At 44.5% G+C, this 27,421-nt stretch overlaps 1 protein-coding gene across 1 annotated transcript in view; it reads left to right on the plus strand.

Moving 5' to 3' along the window:
- The window catches only part of CABIN1 (calcineurin binding protein 1), a 306,607-nt gene that overhangs the window by 157,820 nt on the left and 121,366 nt on the right, over window positions 1-27,421 (plus strand). Inside the window, 1 exon segment of the mRNA XM_068238192.1 lies at window positions 15,162-15,275. Coding sequence (XP_068094293.1) covers window positions 15,162-15,275 — 114 coding nt within the window.

Raw genomic sequence — 27,421 nt, forward strand, 5'->3', positions numbered from 1 at the left:
CTATCGATCTACACAATCTGTAAGCATTTCCAGCTGGTTCATCGTATTGCATTTTTTGGGGCAATTAATGCAAAACTTATTTTACTGTACTGTACTTGGGTTTGGAAAATTGAAAGGCTTTTTTAAAAACAAAATGGAATGCAGCCAGTTTGAAAGGGCCCACACGGTATGGTTTTTTGTCTTTTGGGGTTTTTTTTTCGTCATGTGGCAACTGTCAGTTTTTTAAATAGGCAAAAAAAAAAGGCTTTGAGTTCTTCTTTAAGTCCACTAATAATGACCTGGCTTTTCATACAAACGATGTTTTGCAACAAAAGAGACGTTTTTCATTTGCATATTTTGGGAAGCACATATAGTAGCTTTTAATACCAGGTCCATGTGAATACAGCAGAGCAAGGTGCAGTCCCTTCCAGCAGGAAAGTAGTAGGGCTCTGCAAGTGAATCTTCATCCATCTCTTCCACCAGGGGCATTTTTGTGCATAGACATTACAGTCTTGGGGGGCATCATGCCCCTAATTAAGCCCTGCCCCTGGATTAAGCCATGCCTCCTAGTTTAAGCCCTGCCCACCACATATGTTTGTACCTCCTTCTGTCCCCTTGTGCCTCCTTCTGTCTCCCTTTGTGCCTTCTTCTGACTCCCTTTGTGCTTCCTCCTGTCTCCCTGAGTGCCTCCTTCTTTCTCTTTGTGCCACTTATAGTTCCCCTGTGCCACCCCTGTGTGTCGAGAGATTAATTAAAGTAAAATGGTGCCCTAGGCAAGCAACAACTTTGGGCCCACTTGATGGCCACCCAGCTTTTTTGGCAAGATTTGATGGGGGTTAGCATAAACAGGCCCCTAGACTCTCTCCAGGCCCTAGGCACCTGCCTAAGTTGCCTTGTGGATGATCCAGCTCTGTGTGCATCCCTCTGTGCCTCCTTCTGTCCCCCTATGTTCCTCCCTCTGTCCCCTTGTCCCACGATCTGTTCCCATCCCCCTCCTGTTCTCCCCCAGTCCTGTGTGTGAAGGCAGAGTATAGCACTGGAGTCCAGTGATGTGCCTTTGTGACCATCCTGTCTTTTTTTTTTTTGCTCTCTCTAGTACTGTCTCTCCTCATGTAGCGTGTAATCATGCTACATATGGTAGGAGATGCTGGGCACTAGGGTGAGTGGTGAGCAGACAGACTGAAGCACACCACTGGACTTCAGCAGAGACGTGAGAGCACAGCTTCTGCTGCAGTATACTCTGCATTTACACTAAGCTGGTATAATGCAGGAATGGGGTATGCAATGAAATGCGACAGGATCGGTGGGTTGTATGTATCCCAGGGACACCCTGAATTATGCATCCAACCTATATGGCCCATGGTTTATATTATTTTCTAGTGTGTGGTGTTTTACTTGGGGGAGGGTGGATGACACAGGACTTCTTGCCTGGAGTGACAAACAGGCTAGAAACGCCCCTGTCTTCCGCAAATGCTACCACTGTACATCTAACACAACTTCTTGCAGAATTTAAAGAGAACCCGAGGCGATTCCATGGGGGACAGAAGTGACACAGAGGCATGTTCTCTGCCTCATGACATGCCTCTGTGTCACCACACCGCCACTCTCTGCCCCCCCCCCCACCACCACTGTGCTATGGCCCCCTGAGATTAGCAACAATATTTGTTGCTATCTCGGAGGTAAACATAGTGAGAGGGATTCCCTCTTTAAAATGCCCGCCAGGGACATTTCTGCAGGTTTTCCAGAGCTGCCATTGGGCAGCTTTCTCTCCCTGGCCGCACCCCCTGCCGCTCCCCAGTGTGAGAGAGAGTCTCTCATTCCAGCTTCGTGACCCAGAGGTCAGGAAAGTGAAAGTTGGCCAGTGTGGTCCGCGGGAGCAGCGGTTTTTGCGGCTACCTGATCCGCTTAGCCCCCCAAATTAGGTAGCCTACTTTTTTTATTTTTTTATTTTATGAGCCCACCGCAGGCTCTCTTTAACCACTTCCCGACCGCCGTATATACAATTGGCGGCCGGGAAGTGGACGCCGCAAGGACCGCCGTATTGACAATTGGCGGCGGTCCTTGTATGGGCATGGGCGGAGCGATCGCGTCATCCGTGACGCGATCCTCCGCCTGGCGCCGCTCACCCGCCGCAACATCCCGCCGGCCATACGGAAGCGCCGGCGGGATGTTAACCCGACGATCGCCGCATACAAAGTGTATAATACACTTTGTAATGTTTACAAAGTGTATTATACAGGCTGCCTCCTGCCCTGGTGGTCCCAATGTCCGAGGGACCACCAGGGCAGGCTGCAGCCACCCTAGTCTGCACCAAGCACACTGATTTCCCCCCCCCTGCCCCAGATCGCCCACAGCACCCATCAGACCCCCCCCTGCCCACCCCCCAGACCCCTGTTTGCACCCAATCACCCCCCTAATCACCCATCAATCACTCCCTGTCACTATCTGTCAACGCTATTTTTTTTTTATCCCCCCCTGCCCCCCGCTCCCTCCTGATCACCCCCCCACCCCTCAGATTCTCCCCAGACCCCCCCCCCCCCCATGTACTGTATGCATCTATCCCCCCTGATCACCTGTCAATCACCTGTCCATCACCTGTCAATCACCCGTCAATCACCCGTCAATCACCCCTTGTCACTGCCACCCATCAATCAGCCCCTAACCTGCCCCTTGCGGGCAATCTGATCACCCCCCCCCCCACACCAATAGATCGCCCGCAGATCCGACATCAGATCACCTCCCAAATCCATTGTTTACATCTATTCTCTCCTCTAAACACCCACTAATTACCCATCAATCACCCATCAATCACCCCCTATCACCACCTGTCACTTTTACCTATCAGATCAGACCCTAATCTGCCCCTTGCGGGCACCCAATCACCCGCCCACACGCTCAGATTGCCCTCTGACCCCCCCCTTATCAATTCACCAGTGCATTAATTACATCTGTTCTTCCCTGTAATAACCCACTGATCACCTGTCAATCACCTGCCAATCACCTATCACCCATCAATCACCCCCTGTCACCCCCTGTCACTGCCACCCATCAATCAGCCCCTAACCTGCCCCTTGCGGGCAATCTGATCACCCACCCACACCATTAGATCGCCCGCAAACCCGCCGTCAGATTACCTCCCAAATGTATCGTTTACATCTGTTATCTTCTCTAAACACCCACTAATTACCCATCAATCACCCCCTATCACCACCTGTCACTGTTACCTATCAGATCAGACCCTAATCTGCCCCTTGCGGGCACCCAATCACCCGCCCACACGCTCAGATTGCCCTCAGACCCCCCCCCCCCCCCTTATCAATTCGCCAGTGCATTAATTACATCTGTCCTTCCCTGTAATAACCCACTGATCACCTGTCAAATCACCTGCCAATCACCTATCACCCATCAATCACCCCCTGTCACTGCCACCCAACAATCAGCCCCTAACCTGCCCCTTGCGGGCAATCTGATCACCCACCCACACCAATAGATCGCCCGCAGATCCGACATCAGATCACCACCCAAGCGCAGCGCTTACATCTATTCTCTCCTCTAAACACCCACTAATTACCCATCAATCACCCATCAATCACTCCCTATCACCACCTGTCACTGTTACCTATCAGATCAGACCCTAATCTGCCCCTTGCGGGCACCCAATCACCCGCCTACACGCTCAGATTGCCCTCAGACCCCCCCTTATCAATTTGCCAGTGCAATATTTACATCTGTCCTTCCCTGTAATAACCCACTGATCACCTGTCAATCACCTGCCAATCACCTATCACCCATCAATCACCCCCTGTCACTGCCACCCAACAATCAGCCCCTAACCTGCCCCTTGCGGGCAAACTGATCACCCACCCACACCAATAGATCGCCCGCAGATCCGACATCAGATCACCACCCAAGCGCAGTGTTTCCATCTATTCTCTCCTCTAAACACCCACTAATTACCCATCAATCACCCATCAATCACCCCCTATCACCACCTGTCACTGTTACCCATCAGATCAGACCCTAATCTGCCCCTTGCGGGCACCCAGTCGCCCGCCTACACGCTCAGATTGCTCTCAGACCCCCCCTTATCAATTCGCCAGTTCAATATTTACATCTGTTCTCCCCTGTAATAACCCACTGATTACCTGTCAATCACCTATCAATCACCCATCAATCACCCCCTGTCACTGCCACCCATCAATCACCCCCTGTCACTGCCACCCATCAATCACCCGCTGTCACTGCCACCCATCAATCAGCCCCTAACCTGCCCCTTGCGGGCAAACTGATCACCCACCCACACCAATAGAGCGCCCGCAGATCCGACATCAGATCACCACCCAAGCGCAGTGTTTCCATCTATTCTCTACCCTAAACACCCACTAATTACCCATCAATCACCCCCTGTCACTGCTACCTATCAGATTAGACCCCTATCTGCCCCTAGGGCACTCAATCACCCGCCCACACCCTCAGAATGCCCTCAGACCCCAGCCCTGATCACCTCGCCAGTGCATTGCTTGCATCTATTCCCCCCTCTAATCACACCTTGAGACACCCATCAATCACCTCCTGTCACCCCCTAGCACACCTACCCATCAGATCAGGCCCCAATTTGCCCCGTGTGGGCTCCTGATCACTCGGCCAAACCCTCAGATCCCCCTCAGACCCCCTTCCGATCACCTCCCCAGTGCATTGATTGCATCTATTTTCCCCTCTAACCACCCCCTGAGACACCCATCAATCACCTCCTGTCACCCCCCTAGCACTCCTATCCATCAGATCAGGCCCAATACAACCTGTCATCTAAAAGGCCACCCTGCTTATGACCGGTTCCACAAAATTCGGCCCCTCATAGACAACCTGTCATCAAAATTTGCAGATGCTTATACCCCTGAACAGTCATTTTGAGACATTTGGTTTCCAGACTACTCACGGTTTTGGGCCTGTAAAATGCCAGGGCGGTATAGGAACCCCACAAGTGACCCCATTTTAGAAAAAAAGACACCCCAAGGTATTCTGTTAGGTGTATGACGAGTTCATAGAAGATTTTATTTTTTGTCAAAAGTTAGCGGAAATTAATTTTTATTGGTTTTTTTTCACAAAGTGTCATTTTTCACTAACTTGTGACAAAAAATAAAATCTTCTATGAACTCGCCATACACCTAACGGAATACCTTGGGGTGTCTTCTTTCTAAAATGGGGTCACTTGTGGGGTTCCTATACTGCCCTGGCATTTTAGGGGCCCTAAACCGCGAGGAGTAGTCTAGAAAACAAATGCTTCAAAATGACCTGTGAATAGGACGTTGGGCCCCTTAGCGCACCTAGGCTGCAAAAAAGTGTCACACATGTGGTACCGCCGTACTCAGGAAAAGTAGTATAATGTGTTTTGGGGTGTATTTTTACACATACCCATGCTGGGTGGGAGAAATTTCTATGTAAATGGACAATTGTGTGTAAAAAAATCAAACAATTGTCATTTACAGAGATATTTCTCCCACTTAGCATGGGTATGTGTAAAAATACACCCCAAAACGCATTATACTACTTCTCCTGAGTACGGCGGTACCACATGTGTGGCACTTTTTTACACCCTAAGTACGCTAAGGGGCCCAAAGTCCAATGAGTACCTTTAGGATTTCACAGGTCATTTTGCGACATTTGGTTTCAAGACTACTCCTCACGGTTTAGGGCCCCTAAAATGCCAGGGCAGTATAGGAACCCCACAAATGACCCCATTCTAGAAAGAAGACACCCAAAGGTATTCCGTACGGAGTATGGTGAGTTCATAGAAGATTTTATTTTTTGTCACAAGTTAGCGGAAAATGACACTTTGTGAAAAAAAACTATTAAAATCAATTTCCGCTAACTTGTGACAAAAAAATAAAAACTTCTATGAACTCACCATACTCCTAACGGAATACCTTGGGGTGTCTTCTTTCTAAAATGGGGTCATTAGTGGGGTTCCTATACTGCCCTGGCATTTTAGGGGCCCTAAACCGTGAGGAGTAGTCTTGAAACAAAAATGACATGTGAAATCCTAAAGGTACTCATTGGACTTTGGGCCCCTTAGTGCAGTTAGGGTGCAAAAAAGTGCCACACATGTGGTATCGCCGTACTCGGGAGAAGTAGTACAATGTGTTTTGGGGTGTATTTTTACACATACCCATGCTGGGTGGGAGAAATACCTCTGTAAATGACAATCTTTTGATTTTTTTACACACAATTGTCCATTTACAGAAGTATTTCTCCCACCCAGCATGGGTATGTGTAAAAATACACCCCAAAACACATTGTACTACTTCTCCCGAGTATGGCGATACCACATGTGTGGCACTTTTTTGCACCCTAACTGCGCTAAAGGGCCCAAAGTCCAATGAGTACCTTTAGGATTTCACAGGTCATTTTGAGAAATTTCGTTTCAAGACTACTCCTCACGGTTTAGGGCCCCTAAAATGCCAGGGCAGTATAGGAACCCCACAAATGACCCTATTTTAGAAAGAAGACACCCCAAGGTATTCCGTTAGGAGTATGGTGAGTTCATAGAAGATTTTATTTTTTTGTCAAAAGTTAGCGGAAATTGATTTTAATTGTGTTTTTTCACAAAGTGTCATTTTCCGCTAATTTTTGACAAAAAATAAAATCTTCTATGAACTCACCATACTCCTAACGGAATTCCTTGGGGTGTCTTCTTTCTAAAATGGGGTCATTTGTGGGGTTCCTATACTGCCCTGGCATTTTAGGGGCCCTAAACCGTGAGGAGTAGTCTTGAAACGAAATTTCTCAAAATGACCTGTGAAATCCTAAAGGTACTCATTGGACTTTGGGCCCTTTAGCGCAGTTATGGTGCAAAAAAGTGCCACACATGTGGTATCGCCGTACTCAGGAGAAGTAGTATAATGTGTTTTGTGGTGTATTTTTACACATACCCATGCTGAGTGGGAGAAATATCTCTGTAAATGGACAATTGTGTGTAAAAAAAATTAACAAATTGTCATTTACAGAGATATTTCTCCCACCCAGCATGGGTATGTGTAAAAATACACCCCAAAACACATTATACTACTTCTCCTGAGTACGTCAATACCACATGTGTGGCACTTTTTTGCAGCCTAACTGCGCTAAGGGGTCCAAAGTCCAATGAGCACCTTTAGGCTTTACAGGGGTGCTTACAATTTAGCACCCCCCAAAATGTCAGGACAGTAAACACACCCCACAAATGACCCCATTTTGGAAAGTAGACCCTTCAAGGTATTCAGAGAGGAGCATGGTGAGTCCGTGGCAGATTTCATTTTTTTTTTGTCGCAAGTTAGAAGAAATGGAAACTTTTTTTTTTTTTTCTCACAAAGTGTCATTTTCCGCTTACTTGTGACAAAAAATAAAATCTTCTATGAACTCACTATGCCTCTCAGTGAATACTTTGGGATGTCTTCTTTCCAAAATGGGGTCATTTGGGGGGTATTTATACTATCCTGGAATTCTAGCCCCTCATGAAACATGACAGGGGGTCAGAAAAGTCAGAGATGCTTGAAAATGGGAAAATTCACTTTTTGCACCATAGTTTGTAAACGCTATAACGTTTACCCAAACCAATAAATATACACTGAATGGGTTTTATTTTTATTAAAAACATGTTTGTCCACATTTTTCGCGCTGCATGTATACAGAAATTTTACTTTATTTGAAAAATGTCAGCACAGAAAGTTAAAAAAATCATTTTTTTGCCAAAATTCATGTCTTTTTTGATGAATATAATAAAAAGTAAAAATCGCAGGAGCAATCAAATAGCACCAAAAGAAAGCTTTATTAGTGACCAGAAAAGGAGCCAAAATTCATTTAGGTGGTAGGTTGTATGAGCGAGCAATAAACCGTGAAAGCTGCAGTGGTCTGAATGGAAAAAAAGTGGCCGGTCCTTAAGGGGTAGAAAGCCCTAGGTCCTCAAGTGGTTAAGGCACAGATTTCGATGGAAAGATAGATTTCCTGTGTGTAACATGTCCTGATGTTTGGTGACGTTTCTTTTTGGAAGTGACCCACATTCAGAGACATATTGATAGACTGTGTCAATAAGGGCACCAGTAGAAACAGCTTGTATGTGTTTCTGTAAAAGATGCAGTGGATCCATGTGTGGGCTCATTGTGATTTGTTTGGAGGGATGGCTTGGCGAACGCATTGTACAGTTTATCATTTGACACGGTTATGTTTTGGTAACAGAGATACATAACCGAGTAAGCAGTATGGTCTGGTCTATGCACTGCTATTAGTAGGAAGACGTGGGAATGCGCTCCTGTGCTAGCAGAGGAAGCTGCAGTCATATGGGGTAAAATGAGATATTCACAAACCACGGACTACATGCAGTACTCGTCTGAAGCCAGAATTAAAACTCCAGGCTCGAATCTAAATATATCATCTGAAAGCCTAGTAAGCAGTGCCAGAATGTTATCGTTTGTTTCCAACAAGGCTTCTACAGCTAAATTTCTTATTTAACAAATCCGATCACACCACATGAAGCAGCTCCCTGTGTGTGGGCGGAACTACTGTTGCTCATCGTCTTCATGCTGTATATGCTGCATAGACTGCAAAAAAGGAGGGGAGGGCAAAGGCACAGCTGTCTGTTTCTTATGGGAAACCCTGGATAGGTGAAGACTTTGCAGCAGCTTGGAAGTTTGTGTTATGTGACAGTCAACATTCCAGCGTTACCGAATTCACTTGAATATTAGGAGGTTTTGTTCTGGTTGTACAATGCCTGTACAGTCTTTTAAACATGTATGCGATTCAGTTACAGACTAAGTGTATTTTGGCTAGGGTAGCTTGGGTATTTCCATTGATGCTGTAGGATTGGATACAGATTGTACAATCAGATTGTATGGTATATGGCCAGGTTTACTTCTACATGGCCCCATTGTGACTAGTGGACATTTACGGGGGAAGGATCAGAAGAAAATATGCTTACAAAGGTTGACTGTTCACTCTCATGTCATAACTGAAAGGGAAGACCAGCTATTAATAGTGATCATTCAAAGCAAATTGCAAGTAAGGGAGAAATCTACTGTATTTAAAAAAAACATGAAGGGTAAGAAAAAAAAAAAAAAAAAAAGGTAAAGTTAGATTCCACTATAGAGAGAAATCTCTGGATGCTCCAGAGTGTTCCCCGATGTCCACGACCCCTCTGCTGCTGGCCCCTACCCTCTTTGCGTCCGCGCCCCCGTTTGTGTAGGAGTGCAGGCGCCAGTAGTGTCAGCACCTGACGGAGCTGCTAGAGCACAGAAAAAAAAGCCACAATCGAGTGGCTCTGTGTTACTGCACAGGTACCATTGCGTACTTTGCACCTGCGCAGTGAGGCTGCACTTGTACATAAAGGGGAGCGTGGCTGTGAGCAATGTTCAGCATTAATGTTGAAAATTGTAAAAATGTTCCCTGTGCATTAATAGAGGGGCATAGGATGACAGGGAAAGCCTCTGGACTTTTTTTTTCTCCTTTATGGCTTTATGTATCCTGTAAGAAATAAACTCAGAAGACGTAATTGTATCTGTAGGATTAATCCTAAATAGACCCTTCCTGGAGCCCAAGATTCGTCTTTCGGGTTTAAAGAGGAACTCCAGTGAAAATAATGTAATAAAAAAGTGCTTAATTTTTACAAGAATTATGCATACATGATTTAGTCAGTGTTTGCCCATTGTAAAAGCTTTCCTCTCCCCGATACATTGACATTTATCACATGGTGACATTTTTACTGCTGGCAGGTGATGTCACTGGAAGTAGCTGCTGTTTGCTTTTTTGTTTAGTTGAAAACAGCTGTAAACAGCTATTTCCCACAATGCAACGAGGTTCACAGACAGGAAACTGCCAGGACCATGGTCCTGACAGTTTCCTGTGGGAGGGGTTTCACCACAATATCAGCCATACAGAGCCCCCTGATGATCCGTTTGTGAAAAGGAAAGGATTTCTCTTGTATCAGCTACTGATTGGGTTTGAAGTTCAATTCTTGGTCCCGGTTTCTCTTTAAGGCCTGGAACCCACTAGCAGGGCTTTCTAAGCACCAGTGATTTGTAAAGCTCTTACTAATGCAATGCTATGGGAGATTACTTAAAAATCACATACCTAAAGTCGGATCACACCCATAGGATTACATAAGAAAGAGCTTTTTAAATCACAAGCGCTCAGAAAAGGCTTAGAAAAACGCTATGCTGCTAGCGGGTTCCAGGCCCAAGGGTCGAAAATCTCAGTTTGAAGTTTGTTTAGCATCACACTTTTATATTACTGCTGTTAATTCAGCTTCCACATGCAGATAAGATGACTAGGAAATGGATGACCTAGAGTGCCAGCAAACAGTTCCTGGCTAATAACGACAGCTCGCCGTTTGTTTTTACCGAAAATTTTCACGGTAATTTTGCATTTAGCATTCGCATTTAACATTGATGTCAATGCCACCAACTTTAGCGGTTAATATAGCAAAGCCCCGTACATGGTAGAATCACCAAATTTGCAGGGTGTGTTAAGATGAACAGAACTGGTAGTTTTAGAGAAAATCAGTTTTAAATACTTTAAAGACTTTTTTAAAGTCAGCAAAATGACATTCTGCAGCAGAATTCAGAATGTCATTGCTCTGGGGCTTGCTGTACTTAGTAAAGCGAGTCCAAGGATGGAAATGGGATTGATGTATGCAGCGCTGGTCGTCGGGGCAGGGATTGACACATGCAGCATTCTACATTGTTCGTCGGGTACCGAGAGGATATGGCACTCGATCATTTCCTAGGATAAAAGGTACAGTGGGTTGCAAAAGTATTTGGCCCCCTTGAAGTTCTCCACATTTTTTCACATTACTGCCACAAACATGAATCAATTTTATTGGAATTCCACGTGAAAGACCAGTACAAAGTGGTGTACACGTGAGAAATGGAATGAAAATCATGCATGATTCCAAACATTTTTTACAAATCAATAACTGCAAAGTGGGGTGTGCGTAATTATTCAGCCTCCTGAGTCAAAACTTTGTAAAACCACCTTTTGCTGCAATTACAGCTGCCAGTCTTTTACGGTATGTCTCTACCAGCTTTGCACATCTAGAGATTGAAATATTTGCCCATTCTTCTTTGCACAACAGCTCCAACTCAGTCAGATTAGATGGACAGCGTTTGTGAACAGCAGTTTTCAGATCTTTCCACAAATTCTCGATTGTATTTAGATCTGGACTTTGACTGGGCCATTCTAACACATGAATATGTTTTGTTTTAAACCATTCCATTGTTGCCCTAGCTTTATGTTTAGGGTCATTGTCCTGCTGGAAGGTGAACCTCGGCCCCAGTCTCAAGTCATTTGCAGACTCCAAGAGGTTTTCTTCCAAGATTGCCCTGTATTTGGCTCCATCCATCTTCCTATCAACTCTGACCAGCTTCCCTGTCCCTGCTGAAGAGATGCACCCCCTGAGCATGAGGCTGCCACCACCATTTTTGACAGTGGAGATAGTGCATTCTGAGTGATGTGCAGTGTTAGTTTTCCGCCACACATAGCGTTTTGCATTTTGGCCAAAAAGTTCCATTTTGGTCTCATCTGACCAGAGCACCTTTTTCCACATGTTTGCTGTGTCCCCCACATGGCTTGTGGCAAACTGCAAACGTCCGGTCTTATGCTTTTCTGTTAACAATGCCTTTCTTCTTGCCACTCTTAAATAAAGGCCAACTTTGTGCAGTGCACGACTAATAGTTGTCCTATGGACAGATTCCTCCACCTGAGCTATAGATCTCTGCAGCTCGTCCAGAGTCACCATGGGCCTCTTGACTGCATTTCTGATCAGCGCTCTCCTTGTTCGACCTGTGAGTTTAGGTGGACGGCCTTGTCTTGGTAGGTTTACAGTTGTGCCATACTACTTCCATTTCTGAATGATCGCTTGAACAGTGCTCCGTGGGATGTTCAAGGCTTTGGAAATCTTTTTGTAGCCTAAGCTTGCTTTACATTTCTCAATAACTTTATCCCTGACCTGTCTGGTGTGTTCTTTGGACTTCATGGTGTTGTTGTTCCCAATATTCTCTTAGACAAACTCTGAGGCCGTCACAGAGCAGCTGTATTTGTACTGACATTAGATTACACACAGGTGCACTCTATTTAGTCATTAGCACTCATCAGGCAATGTCTATGGGCAACTGACTGCACTCAGACCAAAGGGGGCTGAATAATTACGTACACCCCACTTTGCAGTTATTGATTTGTAAAAAAATGTTTGGAATCATGTATGATTTTCGTTCCACTTCTCACGTGTACACCACTTTGTATTGGTCTTTCACGTGGAATTCCAATAAAATTGATTCATGTTTGTGGCAGTAATATGACAAAATGTGGAAAACTTCAAGGGGGCCGAATACTTTTGCCAGCCACTGTAAGTATGAATGGTTAATTAAGACCATTAAAGGACTTTTTTTGTAGTTGCATTTTAATTTCGTTTTAACTTTTTATGGAAATGGGTAAAGGTTAGGGTTCCCCTATACTCTTTTCACCTGGGAAGGGAGAGGGTATCTGGGGGTCAACTTCTTAAAGGGGACTCCCAGATACCACAGTGACCCCCCCCCCCCCCCCAGAGCGTAGGCGACGCCCACCTCCTCCTGGGCATTGGAGGTGGGAAGGAGCCCCTTGTCCATGAATTGGACAAGGGCTCTTTGGAAGAGGGAGGGGCTTAACTGCCCCTTTCTTCCAGAGATCCCCATGCCATGGACCATGCGGGCTGGTATAGCTCAGGCTGTTGACCCCCATGCGGTCCAGGCTCTGCATTCTGGCTATCCCAGCCTGCATTGGTGACAAAGGATTAAAGAGGCTCGGAAAAGGGACCCCACAATGTCTTTTTTTTTTTTTTTTGAATGACCAAATCACAGTTGTAGGTGCTGTGGGCAGGACATGAGTGGGTAGTGAGTGCCATATGGGTGCTGGATGTGCACCATGGGTGAGTATTGGATGTCATATGGACTTCAGCCATGGGTGTGGGTACTAGCTGCTATGTGATTGCAGGCCATGGAAATGTACTAGGTGCATATAATAGCTAGGGACTGGGTGACATGTGGGTACAGATTATGATTGTGTACAAGTGCTGGCTATTGAAGGTACTTGGTGCCATGTGAGTACAGGATGTCATGTGGATGATGGCGCTGCTGGCTAGGAGGGTTGTTGGGTGTCATATGGGTGCAAGTACAGGGTGTCATGTGGCTATAGGTGGGTATTGGATATCATGTGGGTGCTAGGTGTGGGAACTGGATGCCAAGTGGAGGCTGGTTGCAAATAAAACTACTGGGTGCCATGTGGTGGCTGGGTGGGTACATGTTAGTGCTTGCTGTGGGGCAGGGGCTACTGGCTGGGTCTAATGTGGGTCCTGGTTATGGAAGGGGGGTTGCTGTGGGAGAAAGGGGTAACTATGGGTGCAGATGGCGGAGGTAGAGGTCTCTATGGATGCTGCAAGAGGTCACTAAGGATGCTAGGGGAGGGAGAGGTCACCATGAGTGCTGGGAGAGGTCACGGGGGCTGCTGGGGTGGAGCTTCTCACTGCTGGGGGCAGAGTAAAGGGGCACTTGTATTAAAAATTAAAAAGATTTTAAAAGCTCTTGCTAATGCAATGCTATGGGGAATTTTTACAAAATCACATCACTCCAGTGTGAATACACACAAGTTTAAAGCCCCATCTACACCATACAAATTTTTGTCCGATTCAATTAATTGATTCGATTCAGTCCGACATGTCCGATTGGGATTCGATTTGATTCAATTTGCCATTGTTTTGCAATGGCAGATTGAAATGAATCGAATCCCGATCGAACATGTCAGATTGAATCGAATCAATGAATCGAATTGGACAAAAAATTGTATGGTGCAGATGGGGCTTAAAAGATAAATAAAAAAAGAAATGCTGCATGGTGTATGGCCAACTTTTAGTGAGAGGTGTAACTCGGATGATGCCCTCTGTAAAGCGCTGTAGAAGATGTTGATACTATATAAGTGTAGAGGCCCCATGCAAGTTTCCAGGGCAGTGGAGCTGAACCTGCTCAGTTGTGTCAAGTATCAGTGTTTTGAATTGCTTTACAGTTTGGTGATCCTAGTATGGCAGCTTCCATCTGAGGCTTCTCACACAGCAAGGTCTCACTCCAATAAAAGTATCAGATGTTAGCTAGGCATATAAAGTGGATGGAACTGTATGTCTAAAAATCTTAGATGGTGTGGGAAGGATTAGCTTGTCTACCAGGTTGTTATTGCTGTTTGTTTTTCCCTTGGGAAGAGTTATCGCCATTTCCATGGGTCTACAGCAGTGGTCCTCAAACTAAGGCCCATGGGCCGAATGTGGCCCCCTAAGGCTTTTTCACCGCCCCCCCCCCCCCCACTCTCAAAATCTATTACTTATAGATGCGGTCCACTGCATCTTTAAATATCTGCAACCCACATATAGAATAGCAGTGCTGGCACCACCCATTCACGTGGGTCCAATTGGACTGCAGGTTGTCACCTGGGAGTTCTCCTCTGTTGCGTCCTACATATATGTCCTATACTATCAGACAGTGAATAGTTTACACACCCTAGGCTCAATGTAATGTTTTCTACATTTTATGTATACTCCGGCCCCCCCAGCAGTCTGAAGTATGTTGACCCGGCCCTTGACCGAAAAAGTTTGGGGACCCCTGGTCTACAGGAATGTTCAACAGCAATACAGGAACATCCACTCACACTAGAGCTCTTGGTTTTTCCAGTTTTACACTCCTCCAATCTTATGAAATGCATCTAATACAGAGCATGGGGGGTGCAGGGAGATTGGTATAATCACTGCGCACCTCTGGGGCTCATTAATAGAAGCAGCAGCAGTGAAATCTGTAGGCTTCACCCCAAGCAACCTTTAGATCCCTGCTGTGTTCATTTTTAATCCACTACTGCAACAGGGAGGCCTGGAATTTGATAACTAGTCTAGCGGCTATATAGCTGCCTTCGTTGGGCCAGTGTTCATAGCAAGACCCTGCAGCCTCATGTAACTGCTACTGATATTTGCATTTGTATCAGCGATAGAAGTTATGCATGCAGACTCCTGATGTGTCATATCCTCACCTTTCCTTCCATAATTAATTAAAAGAGCAAGTGTACATTCTCATTGAACAAATCTATATGTATGCACAGCATATACTCACAGCAGTAACTCTGTTTTATCCTGCCTGTTTTCTCCTCAGAACTTGCAGTGGGCCAAAGACGTGTTGCTAGGCAGCAGTATCCCGTGGCAGCAGCTAAAGCACATGCCAGCACAGGGACTTTTCTACGAGAAGAACAAGACCAATTTCTTCAATGTAAGTTGCTCTGTCTAACAAGCTGGTCAGAATAAAAGCCAGTTCTTTATGTGCTCTGTAACAAAAAGGTAACAGGACACATGAGTCATCATCTGTTCCTTTCTTGCGGCACAGAGCTCAGGATGGCTAAATTGCAGGGTTGTGGCATAACAGACTGATTTACTAAAAGGTAAAATGTGACTGCTGTCCACAGCAACCAGATACTTCCTTTAATTTTCCTAATTTGTGCTGGGAAAATGAAATGTGATTACTTGCTATGGGCAATACATTGGTTCAATGCAGCTTTTCCAAAGAAGTCTGTGATCTATATTGCTCTGTTAAGATGACACAAAATAGAAATTACATAATTTATATAAACTGACTCGTGTAAAAAGCAGAATGATATAATGAATTAATATGTGTTTCCATTACAAACCCAAGTTTGTTTCAAAGGAACAATTTCCAGTTTCGTTTTCTGAAATAGAAAAATGAACAAAAATTACTGTCTCTAATACTTTTGGTACAGTTGGCAGCATGCAGCTCAGCTAAGTTCTATGCAAATGTCAAAGATCACTATTTTTCAGTACACAAAGAGCTTATCCATATAGGTTCAAAGCTTGCACAGTGTCAAATGCCAATGCTGGACAAATGTCAAGGGTTTAAATATGCAAACTGAACTCTACTGTTTTACTGTTCAAAGATGCATCAAGTGAGGTTTACCACTTTTAAAGAATGCTTAGATTTAAGAGTTTGGCTTCTTGTCAAAGTAACGAAAGCTGCTGTCAACATCATGGACGTGCTCCCCGCTGTCTTGGTCTGGAGCAAGTTCAGCAGCAGCATCCTGGCTTTGGGGTATGGAGAGAAAGAGTTGAGCAAGACAGAGGTAGGGAGAGGAAGTGAAGTGACAGGACGCCATTTGGACAGATGCAGGACACGATTTGGACAGCTGTAGATAATACCTTTAAAGCCCAATTAAACCCAAACTGAAGTTGTTAAATTCTGAAAGCAGATTATTAACCATCTGATTTATTGCTGTGCTTGCCTGCACAAGTTGGCTTCCTGTTTCGCAAGTGAGGTCTTAAACTTCCACTTCCTGTAAACTGCATGTCTACAGCAGGCAGTGCCACTCTAGTGATTAAAACAAAGGCCCGCCCTTCTGTTGTATATAAAACTGAATACGGAGGAGGTGAGCAGTAGATTGTACAGCTAATGAAACAAATTATCAAAAACTGTTTCTGAGCTCCACCTTTGATACTATCCTTTGCCACCGACTTCAGTCACATTTTGCACTGTAATGCTGGAAAATGTAGTCTGGCCTCTATTACTTTTATAACTTTGGGAATCACATGGTCACTCCTGACTCAACAGCTAAAGATGACAGGAAGCCAGCAGTATTGTATTTTCAATCATATTTCTCCTATGGTATTCTGCCTACAACTTTGCTTTCTATACACTGTTTATGTTCATTTATCATCCTTAGTGCTGCTAGAAGTTGCCTAGTTAAATGTTGGATTTAGTTGAGCTTTAATGACAATCAGCAAGTAGTTTTATTGCAAGCTTCTGATACACTTCATCAAACAAGGAGTTAGTCTGTTCTTGTTTATTGTTTTTTGAGAGCACCCCTTACCAGTTCACCCCACTAATAAGTAGACACCATGTCATAATAAGAAGTATTTGTGTCTGTGATTCACCACCCTTCATCAGGTCATTACAAAACAAGATGGCTGGTGTGTCAGTGTAAGGGCCAGGAGACCAGGAGCAAAAGTCATTACAAAACAAGGTGGCTGGTGTGTCAGTGTAAGGACCAGGAGACCAGGAGCAAAAGTGGAGCAGTTGCTTGGAGTGACTTGTCAGGATCCTGGTTTATTAATCAGTTGAAACCCGATTGGTTGCAACTGCTCCATTTTACTGCCCTTCTCCTCACACCTTGTGAAACCACATTTCATATCTTTGCAACCACATCTAGTCATTGCTGTTAATTTGCCACATCTCCCCACTTATATTGTTTTAATTTTGCAGTCTTTTACTTTTGTGTAGTTATTCCCCTGTGCTCATCCTGCATGTCAAGACAGATCTCTTGTCCCCTTTAGCAACCTATACCCTCCTTTATTTAAGACCGTTCCCATTCCCCCACCAGGCATATAGCCATGTTCCACCCTCCCCTCAACCAGGTCCCCATCAGGTTGTCAGCCCAATCCAGTACCACTTATATGTGCATGATAGCCAGATCTTCTCCTCTTGTCCTGATCTAGCTATATTAATAGTTTGTCTTAATGCCATATTGTGCTCTGAAACACAATTGATAACACACAAATAGCTTCAGTCCCTTAGGCTTGTTACCTGAGCACAATTCTTGATCAACACACTAACACCTGCTGCATTCACCCTAAAAAGCATCTTCTACAGTCATCCTTTCCTTACTCCAAATACAACTAAACTACTTGTGCATTCCTTTGTAATTTTTCAATGTGACTACTGCAGTACCGTTCACTGTAGTCTATCTGCTAAATACATAACACAAGTTTTGCTACACAGTCATTATAAGGAAGTTTCTGTGCACTCCCTGCATGTGGCAACTTTACTAATGTTTTGTGAATGTGGCCATTTATGTGCTGCTACTGATTATAATTTTGCCGAACACGGAGCATATTGTAAGCATGATATTGTGACTATTTGGTCAAGCACTAATTTACGAAAGGGGGCGGCTGTGCAGGTGCAGTGGTTTAAATTCGGAAAACCACTGCACCTGCACAGCCGCCCCCTTTCTTCCGCTGACGTCACCACGAGTGTATTGCGCAGGCCCAGTACGGTCTGCGCTTGCGCAGTACAGTCCTGGTGACGTCAGCAGGCGTGAGGAAACGGCCGCGCAGGTGCAGTGGTTTTCCAACTTTAAAATCGGAGATTCCAGAAGTGAACCAGAGGCGGGGCCGGAGCATCGGTGAGTGGCTGCACAGGCGCAGAACATCTGCGGGGGACCATTAGAAGCCCCGGGTAAGTTCAACTCTTTTTTTCCCCCCTACTGCCCTATAGTAGTCCTTTAAAGTCAATGGGAACCTGGAAAAAAACTCAAATAGATACTTACCTTAAGAGAGGAAAGGCTCTGGGTCCTATAGAGCATTCCCGCTCCTCTCACGGTCCCCTCGTTGCAGCACTGGCTCCCCTGTAGAAAATTTGTAGTGCATTTTTGACACCTTCACCCAGAGCAGCAAAAGGTACAGATCTGATCAACTTTCCCTGGAAATAGCTGACCTACTGTGACCCAGGAATCCCCAATATCCATATTTTCTTCATAATTTATGGCATAGCCAATGATTCCTTTAAGCCTCACTGATGTCACTGCTCCTGGACTATGTGCATCTCTATGCTTTAAGCCTCATTGATGTCACTGCTCCAGGAGTATCTGCATCTCTATGCTTTAAAGGGAACTGAGCACATTCTCTTTCAATGGAATCACTCCTGGCACAGAAGCTGCCATGTTCCCCCCTCCCCTTCTCACATTCCTTATTTACAGAAGTCAGAGATGCTATCTTGACACATGGACACACACTAGGTCTTTGAAGAAACAGTCCTAATTACTAACCCCCTTTGTTGTCTAATAGCGTTGTTTACCTCTTGGTAATTAGCCCAATAAAACAATTAGGATCCTGAAAGCTCTGAGGCCGGGGACGGCCCGGCAGCCCTGCTTAAACAGGGTAATTAATATACTTTGAATGTAAAATACAAGGTAAAATGAAAGTTTATTTTAATAATGAAACAGATTGTCGGCATGCATTTTTCATGTGCTATAGAAATGTCCTGAATGATAAAAAAGGTGCTCGGTTCACTTTAAGAGCAGTGATGTCAATGTAGCTATAGGATGGTGAGCTCAGGTTTTAGAGCCCATGACGGCAGCCTTTCAGTACACTGGCACCTCTAGGCGTGTGCCTAGAGTGCCTCATGCTAAATCCAGCTGTTATTTGCATGTAACAAGCAGTTAAGTGAAATCTTTCTAATGGGCACACAGATGGCAATAAAATACCTGTTAGATAGTATGGAAAAGGGCTAGTAAACTGTTGAGGTTATTTCAGCTGGCTGTGTTCCTTTGGAGCCTTCTCCAATGCTTACTCAGGTAATAGTGACAGGCAACAATAAACATCTAATAGAGATCTAACACTTCTTTAACAAAGCTTTGACTATATATTGACAATCAATTTAGAGGAGGAGGAAGCAAGCGCATTGAGCCCCTTGGTGCAGTGCCAATAAATCGGTTGACTTAAATCAAGCAAAAAGGACGCCGGACATTTGCTCGCCACTGGGCACTACCTTAGATGTAATGTGAATTACGTCTATAGCGGTGCTCAGAAGGCAAAAGCTAAAGCCCAAATTAAGATAAATACCGTACAGTGCAATTCAGCCGCCAGCAATAGCTGGCAGTCAAATTGCACCTTTCCCTGAGCCCATGGCGGCCTGTAGGGGTAGTAGTTATTAACACCGCCAGGAAATTTACTATAGCATGTATGCGTGCTGGCTTACTGAATGACCTGTAAATGCTAATATTTTAAAAGCAAAATGGAATGCTTTTCTGTAGTATTGGGGATGAATAAAGCCATTTTAGAAATTGATTGAAATGTAAAAGGAAGTGGTTTGAGCCAGTGTTAAATTATAACACCTTTGATATGATTTACAGAGGTGTTTTGCTAAACCTGCTACCACAGATGTCTTTAAAGGCATAGAACACTTTAGTTTAAGCTAATCCCTAAAACAAATCTCTCTTCACCTACTCTGTACACACAAATCTTTCATAGACCTGGGATTTGGGGACAGTAAAGGTAAATGTATTTACCTATACTTTGAACATCTGGGATATGTACATAATGGTTCTTTTTCAAGGCTTCATGAGTCAAACCTATTAAGCTATGACATAAAGGAATCTGATTTGCAATACCAGACACAAGCCAGAGAATGGCATCGGTATTGCATGAGGTGGTGTGCTCCCAGATCTCGCCAGGGCAATAGTATGAAGCAGGTGGAGAGAGAAGGGGCACCAATCCACGTCACCTTTGTTCTATTTGCAAACCAACAGTGACACATACAGCACAGCAGAGGTTCTAAAAGATACCACCCTAACAGACGTTTCGCCAGAAGTCCAGCTTCGTCAGAGACCATAAGGGTATATTAATAACTGATAACATAATTCAAGCTGTAAAACATTGTAATTCACCCGTTCTGACATGACTGTAATCAGTTAATGCCAATTCGGCTAAGCTTTATTTATGTACAATCCATCTTCAAATCAACTTGCATGTATGAGGATCCATATACAGTATACATGGATTTCATATGAAAATTAGAGTAGTAGTGCATTCATACTTGAAGCCAATTTACAGCTACCTTCCCACACCCACTGAGTCTGTCATTTTCCCTTTTCAGACCAATGTGCATGGGGGGGGGGGGGGGGGGGAAGGATGCACAGTGATTGTTCTGTTAGCAGCCTTCCTGCTCTCAGAAGGGGAGGTAATTGTCTGGGAAGGGAAGGTAGTAGTCAGGTAAATAGAGGTGACTGAGGTGCAAATGTAGAGCTGTGAATTGGTGCAACTGGTTTTCTCCTTTATTTTATGATACTGGCATATCAATGCCAGTATGTTGTGATAGTAAACTAGCTTCCATGTGTACTAATCTTTATTGCCATTACTTTGTGGGTGCTTCCCAGAGCCATATTACCCACCAGACAGCTGAGGCAGGGGCCTGGAGAGAGATCAGGGGTTTGATTGACACTACCACCCACCAAATATTACTCAAAAAATCTAGGTGACCATATGGGATAGGCCAAAGTTGGTACCAGGCCTAGGTCCTCATTTCAGTTTGATCCATCTCTGGTGCTCCCCTTCTCTCCCTGGTTGTAAATCATCCTTCTACACTCCTTATCACTGAGCAGGTGTTACCAGGACTCCGCAAATACTGAGCACTGACTGCAGGCTAGTGATGAGTCATTTTAGTAATGTTAAAAATAGACAGAACATTATTGTATTTTAAAGCAGCTAAAGTCAGTAATGCAAAGTCATGTATTGCATTTTGGATCAGAGCTGCATTTTAAGCACACAAAAGAATAAATTCACTGGCTGTTCTAATAGGTTAGTGCTTTAGATTGCTAATGCTATGCTAGGTTATATACAGGGATTACCAATGACTAATATGCACTAGCTGGCATTTACTGTAGCTGTATTTCAGTGAAGGCATTAAAGGGCAAATTTGTGTCTCCTTGTGGTTACCAGCACTTCCCTGTCCTTGTACCTAGCATAGAATGTATTTTACATGTGAAACACTGCATCGTATGCAGCGTAAGAGGCTTAGTTAGCATTCTGAATGAATATTTCTGCAATTAAACTAACTGCAGAAAAACTGCACAACTTCCTATTAAACAAGGAAGTATGTGAAACGCACAATAGAATTTTTAACTTTTGGATTTTGTGGTCAGTAAAGAGCATGTCCTACTGAGGGTCCATGAAACAGGAAAAAGATTCCATATTAATACAATACAATAATACAATAACATTTCTATAGCGCTTTTCTCCCATAGGACTTAAAGCGCTTAGGCTCTCTCAGATTCAGTAATTAGTAGGATGAAGTATTCACACAACAAATGTTATATTTCTGCAAATGCCAAACTGAACAGGTGGGTTTTCAGTCTGGATTTGAACATGTCCAGGGATGGAGCTGTCCTGATCTGTTGAGGTAAGGAGTTCCAAAACGTAGGGGCAGCATGACAGAAGGCTCTGGGACCAAAAGTTTCCAAGTGGACTCTGGGTATGACTAGATTATTAGAACCTGTTGATCTGAGAATGTGGGGATTGCTACGTAGCTGCAACATATCTTTCATGTATCCAGGGCCTAGATTTTTCAGGGATTTAAATGTCAGTAGGCCAATCTTGAATAGGACCCTCCATTCTATAGGTAGCCAGTGAAGGGAGTGCAGGATTGGCGGTATGTGGCAGTGACGGGGTTGGTTGGTTAGCAGTCTGGCAGCAGTATTCTGTATCCGCTGTAGACGGTACAAGACCTTTTTTGGAAGGCCAGTGTAGAGAGCATTGCAGTAGTCCAGTCGGGATGTGATGAAGGCGTGGACTAAGGTTGGCAGATCTTCTGGGGGTATGATGTGCTTGATTTTTGCAATGTTCTTCAGGTGAAAATAGGATGATTTCACCACAGCAGAGATTTGAGTTCTGAAGTTTAAATCCCAATCAATTAGAACTCCCAGGCTACGCACATGATCAGAGCTGCGTAGATCCGTGCCTCCTCTTCCCAGTGGGGAAGAATGCAAGTTAAGTTGTTTTGTTATCATGCTCTGCCCTCCAATCAGAAGGACTTCAGTTTTGTCTGCATTTAGTTTCAGCCAATTGTCATTCATCCATTTCTGTAGTTCACGTAAGCAGGCGTTTATAGTTAAGGTGGCCATACACTGGCCCGATTCCCGGCCGTTTCGACAGCAGATTCGATCCTGGGATCGAATCTGCTGCCAATCGTTCGCGGTAAACGCCGCCGACGATCCGATTTCCTCCCGAAATCGGATCGGTCCGTCGATCGCGCCGTGCGGGAAATTACCCTCGATCGCCCGCGGGTAAAGTGCGCGTCGCTAGCGGCGGCCGATCCGATGAAAAATACATTACCTGATGCGGGCTCCCGGGCGTCTTCTCCGCATCTTCTCAGCGCTGCACCCGCTCCATCCCGGCGCTTCCTGGGTCACTGCAGTGACCCAGGAAGTTCAAATAGAGGGCGCTCTATTTGAACTTCCTGGTCACGGAGTGACACAGGAAGCGCCGGGATGGAGCGGGTGCAGCGCTGAGAAGATGCCGAGAAGACGCCCGGGAGCCCGCATCAGGTAATGTATACGGGGGGGGGGGGGGGGGGACAGGCGGCAGGAGCAGCTGAACAGATTGTGATCGGTTTCAGGCTGAAATCGATTCACAATCTGTTTGCAGTAAAGGCAGCCATACGATCCCTATCTGATCAGATTCGATCAGATAGGGATCTGTCAGCTGGTCGATCTGATGGCACATCGACCAGTGTATGGCTGCCTTTAGAGTTGGGTTTGTCACACCAGGCTTGAAGGAAAGATATAGTTGGGTGTCGTCTGCATAGCAGTGGTATGTCAGGCCATGTTTTTGGATTAGTTTTCCCAGCGGTAACATGTAAATCGTGAACAGCAGGGGAGAGAGGATTGAGCCCTGGGGCACCCCATACTTAAGTGATACAGGGGTGGACAGGAAGGGCCCCATAGACACTTTGTGGGTTCTGCCACTCAAGAAGGATTGGAACCACTGAAGAACTATGCCATCAATGCCGCAGTATTCCTGTAGCCTGTTTATCAAGATGTCATTGTCAAAGGCTGCAGAAAGGTCTAGCAGTATGAGGATCGAGCACTCTCCTCTGTCTCTTGCCATGAGCAGGTGGTTGCATATTTGGATGAGGGCAGTTTCAGTGCTGTGGTGTTTCCTGAAGCCAGACTGGAATGGGTCATAACTGTTGTTTTGTAGGATTTTGACTTCTAGCTGGAGGTAGACAGCTTGCCCAGAAAGGGGAGGCTAGAGACAGGTCTGTAGCTGGTCATTCTGCTCTATGTAAGCCATGCAGCCTTGTCAGTATAAGGTTACAGTTATTAGGGTTAGGCTTAATTCTGCATATCATCAGTGTGGCCCTTGTAAAGAAAATGTTTTCAAATATTACATTTGAGCTGGCTTCACACTATCCAAGAGCAGTACCACATCCTTGTTTACGGATACGCTGTCCATTGCCACTCTAGAGCAGAGACCTGCCAAGTGAACAGCCATGGTCTAGAAAAAATTTGTGGTCAGTTTTCTTTTACATAGCGAACTGTAGCGGAAGTGTGAAAGAGCCCACAGAAAGCATGGCCATCGTCTGCATGTCCCTTTTGATCCAGTGTCTGCTGTGGTAACATGAAGGGTGGTGGGCATTAGTGTATACCAGTGTTCTCCAAACCTGTCCTCAAGGCCCATCAACAGTGCATGTTTTGTGGAAATCCACAGAGGTTGTTAATCGGCTCTACTGAGACACTAATTACTTCACCTGTGCATGTTTGTGGTTTTCTGCAAAACATGTCCTGTTGGTGGGCCTTAAGGACAGGGTGGGGAACTGTAGTGTATACTGACCATAGATGTTTAAAATTATTTCAGCAGTTTCCTATTTTTTTAGGAGAAATCAGAAAGGTACCTATCTTGAGGTCTATTTTAAAATGCTGTCTGCCTGGTTTTGTGCTGGTTCTCTGTCACTAATACTTTCTTAAAATTGAATTACAGCCTGCTGTAACATGCAATAAAACCTTCTTGTTTCACTACTGTATACTGCTCATATAGCTATTCTGCTTGCTTTAGTTATAAAGTAATGCCATCTGTTTAAATAAATCACAAGTCCCCCAGCTCAGAGTACAGCAGTGGTACAGTGCTAGGTTGTATGTGAATTTGTGAATTCAAAATTGTGCACATTTATGCTGCAAATTGTAAGGTTCTTTCCTGCATGCAGAAAAACAAATGCAATTTTGTGAATTTTAGCAAAAGTGTGATTCGCCACTCACTTTCATTAGATGTGCGGTGAATGCGTTTTCGGACAATAAATTGGCATGCAAATGTTAATAACTGTGAACGCCTGCTATATATAAAATTCGTATAAGGAAAATGATCTTTAAGGGCTGGTGCACACCAAAACCCGCTAGCAGATCCGCAAAATGCTAGCAGATTTTTAAACGCTTTTTTTTATTTTTATGAGGCGTTTTGCTAGCGTTTTGCGGATTGCTGCTGCGGTTTTCAGTATAGTAGATTTCATATATTGTTACAGTAAAGCTGTTACTGAACAGCTTCTGTAACAAAAACGCCTGCAAAACCGCTCTGAACAGGCGTTTTTCAGAGCGGTTTGCGTTTTTCCTATACTTAACATTGAGGCAGAAACGCATCCGAAATCCAAAAAATGCCTCACCCAGGCATTTTTCGTTTCTGCAAAACGCCTGCCGCTCTGGTGTGCACCACCCCATTGAGATACATTGACCAAGCAGATCCGCAGCCGCAAGCGGATCTGAAAACGCCCAAAAAGCCGCTCGGTGTGCACCAGCCCTAACATGGCAATACATTCTACCTCAATCACCAGCTATTTGTCTCTTGCTGATCTCTCTGATCGCTGTAAAAACATGCAAGCCAAGGAATGGGTTTAATAATAGTTTATTAAAATGGCTGGTTCTTAGAAATAATTTGCATATAGGGACAGTTCCGAGTAAGTTACTGTGAAGACTCCTTTCACTATCTACCATATGCCAGAGCAGATAGATGGCACCATGTATTATGGAGCATGCAAGCTAGCTACGGCTTATGCTCTGAGGCCTTGAGGTGGCGGTCAGCAGATTAGTGGCACATCCAAGTAAAGAAACCCATTTTATGGACTTTAGGGCTCCTTCACACTATGTGCTGCGCGGTCAGTTTTGACACACTGCACATAGTGTGCGATTCGCATGGTAACATGAAGCCCATAGACTTTAATGTTACCGTTCAGAGCACAGTACAGCTGTGCGTTCCCATGCATTGTGATGTAATGCGTCTGGGAACATTTTATCGCATGACGCACACGTTTCCCCAATGGGTTCCACTGTGTTGCCACTGCCATTTGCACTTTAACGCATGGGAATGCATGCACAAAATTGCGTTTGTGCATGCATTCTGTAGTGTGAATGAGCCCTTACATATGATAACAACATCTTTATTCTTTTGTTAGCTGAAGACAATCATAACCACCACTCCAAAGCCTGCATAACTCTCTTCTCCAGATCTCTATATATTGTGCTTGTATGCAAAAACAAAAGTGTAAAAGAAACTAGCTGAAAAATCATGGTGGTAATAATAATAATAATCCGAACATTTGTATAGCGCTTTTCTCCTTTCGGACTCAAAGCACTCAAGAGCTGCAGCCACTGGGACGCGCTCAGGAGGCCACCATGCAGTGTTAGGGAGTCTTGCCTTGAACTCCTTACTGAATAGGTACTTGACCTAGCCAGGATTTGAACCCTGGTCTCCCATGTCAAAGGCAGAGCCCTTAACCAGTACACTATCCAGCCATAATGACACAAAGTAACACAATGCCAAGCACATAAATAAATGAAGCGTCATTCATGATACATTTCAATGTAAACTGTAGGCAGCCTTATAGAAGAGCACCATGAAGCATGTATGCGATGTGTTTACACTAATGAGTTCTTACACGGAGGTACCAAAGATTGGCCATAGACAGCCTTCATTATATATTGGGGGGGGGGGGGTCCAACCTCTCAGCTGTGTGCCATTGCTATTGCATGAGAAGACAACGATTGTCAGCTATTCCCACAGCGCTGGTGGCTAATTTCTAGTCATGTTATAGGCTATATCATCAATAGTATTGATTGTCTACCTCGCTGTCACAGATGTTATGCCTTGAGCAGGATTCTGTAATTGTCAGTTTCCGCTAATTATTTCTTTAAAAGCAGTTCCTACATCTTGCCCTTGCTTCAACAAGCAGCCCGTTACAGATAATAGAAATCTGCTCATGCTTCCATGAATTGGGGCTGGAAACCAGCGTCTTCCAAATGAATTCTGTGTGCACTGAGCAATAGTGGATGTGGTGTTCACCCATCATGCTGGGGCGCAATAATGGCAGATTTGTATTTTATGTTTTTGCATGTTTAAATTAAATATTGAATGACCAGATAAGTATCTTCTCAAAAAAGAACACTGGGGCCTTTAATATACAAAATATAGGAGCTTACAAATCCCCCAAAACAACTACATGGAGGTCTTTTTCTTGTTTTGTTTTTTACTAATGGGGAAAAAGAGGGTACAAGTGGAACTACAAGCGCAGAGCGAAAGTCAATAAGACCAAAAGGCCTGGGGCCCAAATATTTGGAGGAAGGAATGAGATTATTCACAAACAAGAATTATAAAAGGTATACACTTAATTAATATAGGCAAAAATATACAAAAAGGTTTCTATTTAAAAAAGTCAGCGATTCTCTGAAACACACGGAGGGGCATCATTACACAATGCTATATTGGATTAACGTGGTTACACTACATGCCATATAGGCGAATAACCTGAACCGAAGAAATCCGTCGATTTACTGGCGCCATAAAGCAACAACATTCGCCATATGGATAAACATA

The sequence above is a fragment of the Hyperolius riggenbachi genome, chromosome 1, assembly GCF_040937935.1.
Source record: "Hyperolius riggenbachi isolate aHypRig1 chromosome 1, aHypRig1.pri, whole genome shotgun sequence".
NCBI classification, from domain to species: domain Eukaryota; kingdom Metazoa; phylum Chordata; class Amphibia; order Anura; family Hyperoliidae; genus Hyperolius; species Hyperolius riggenbachi.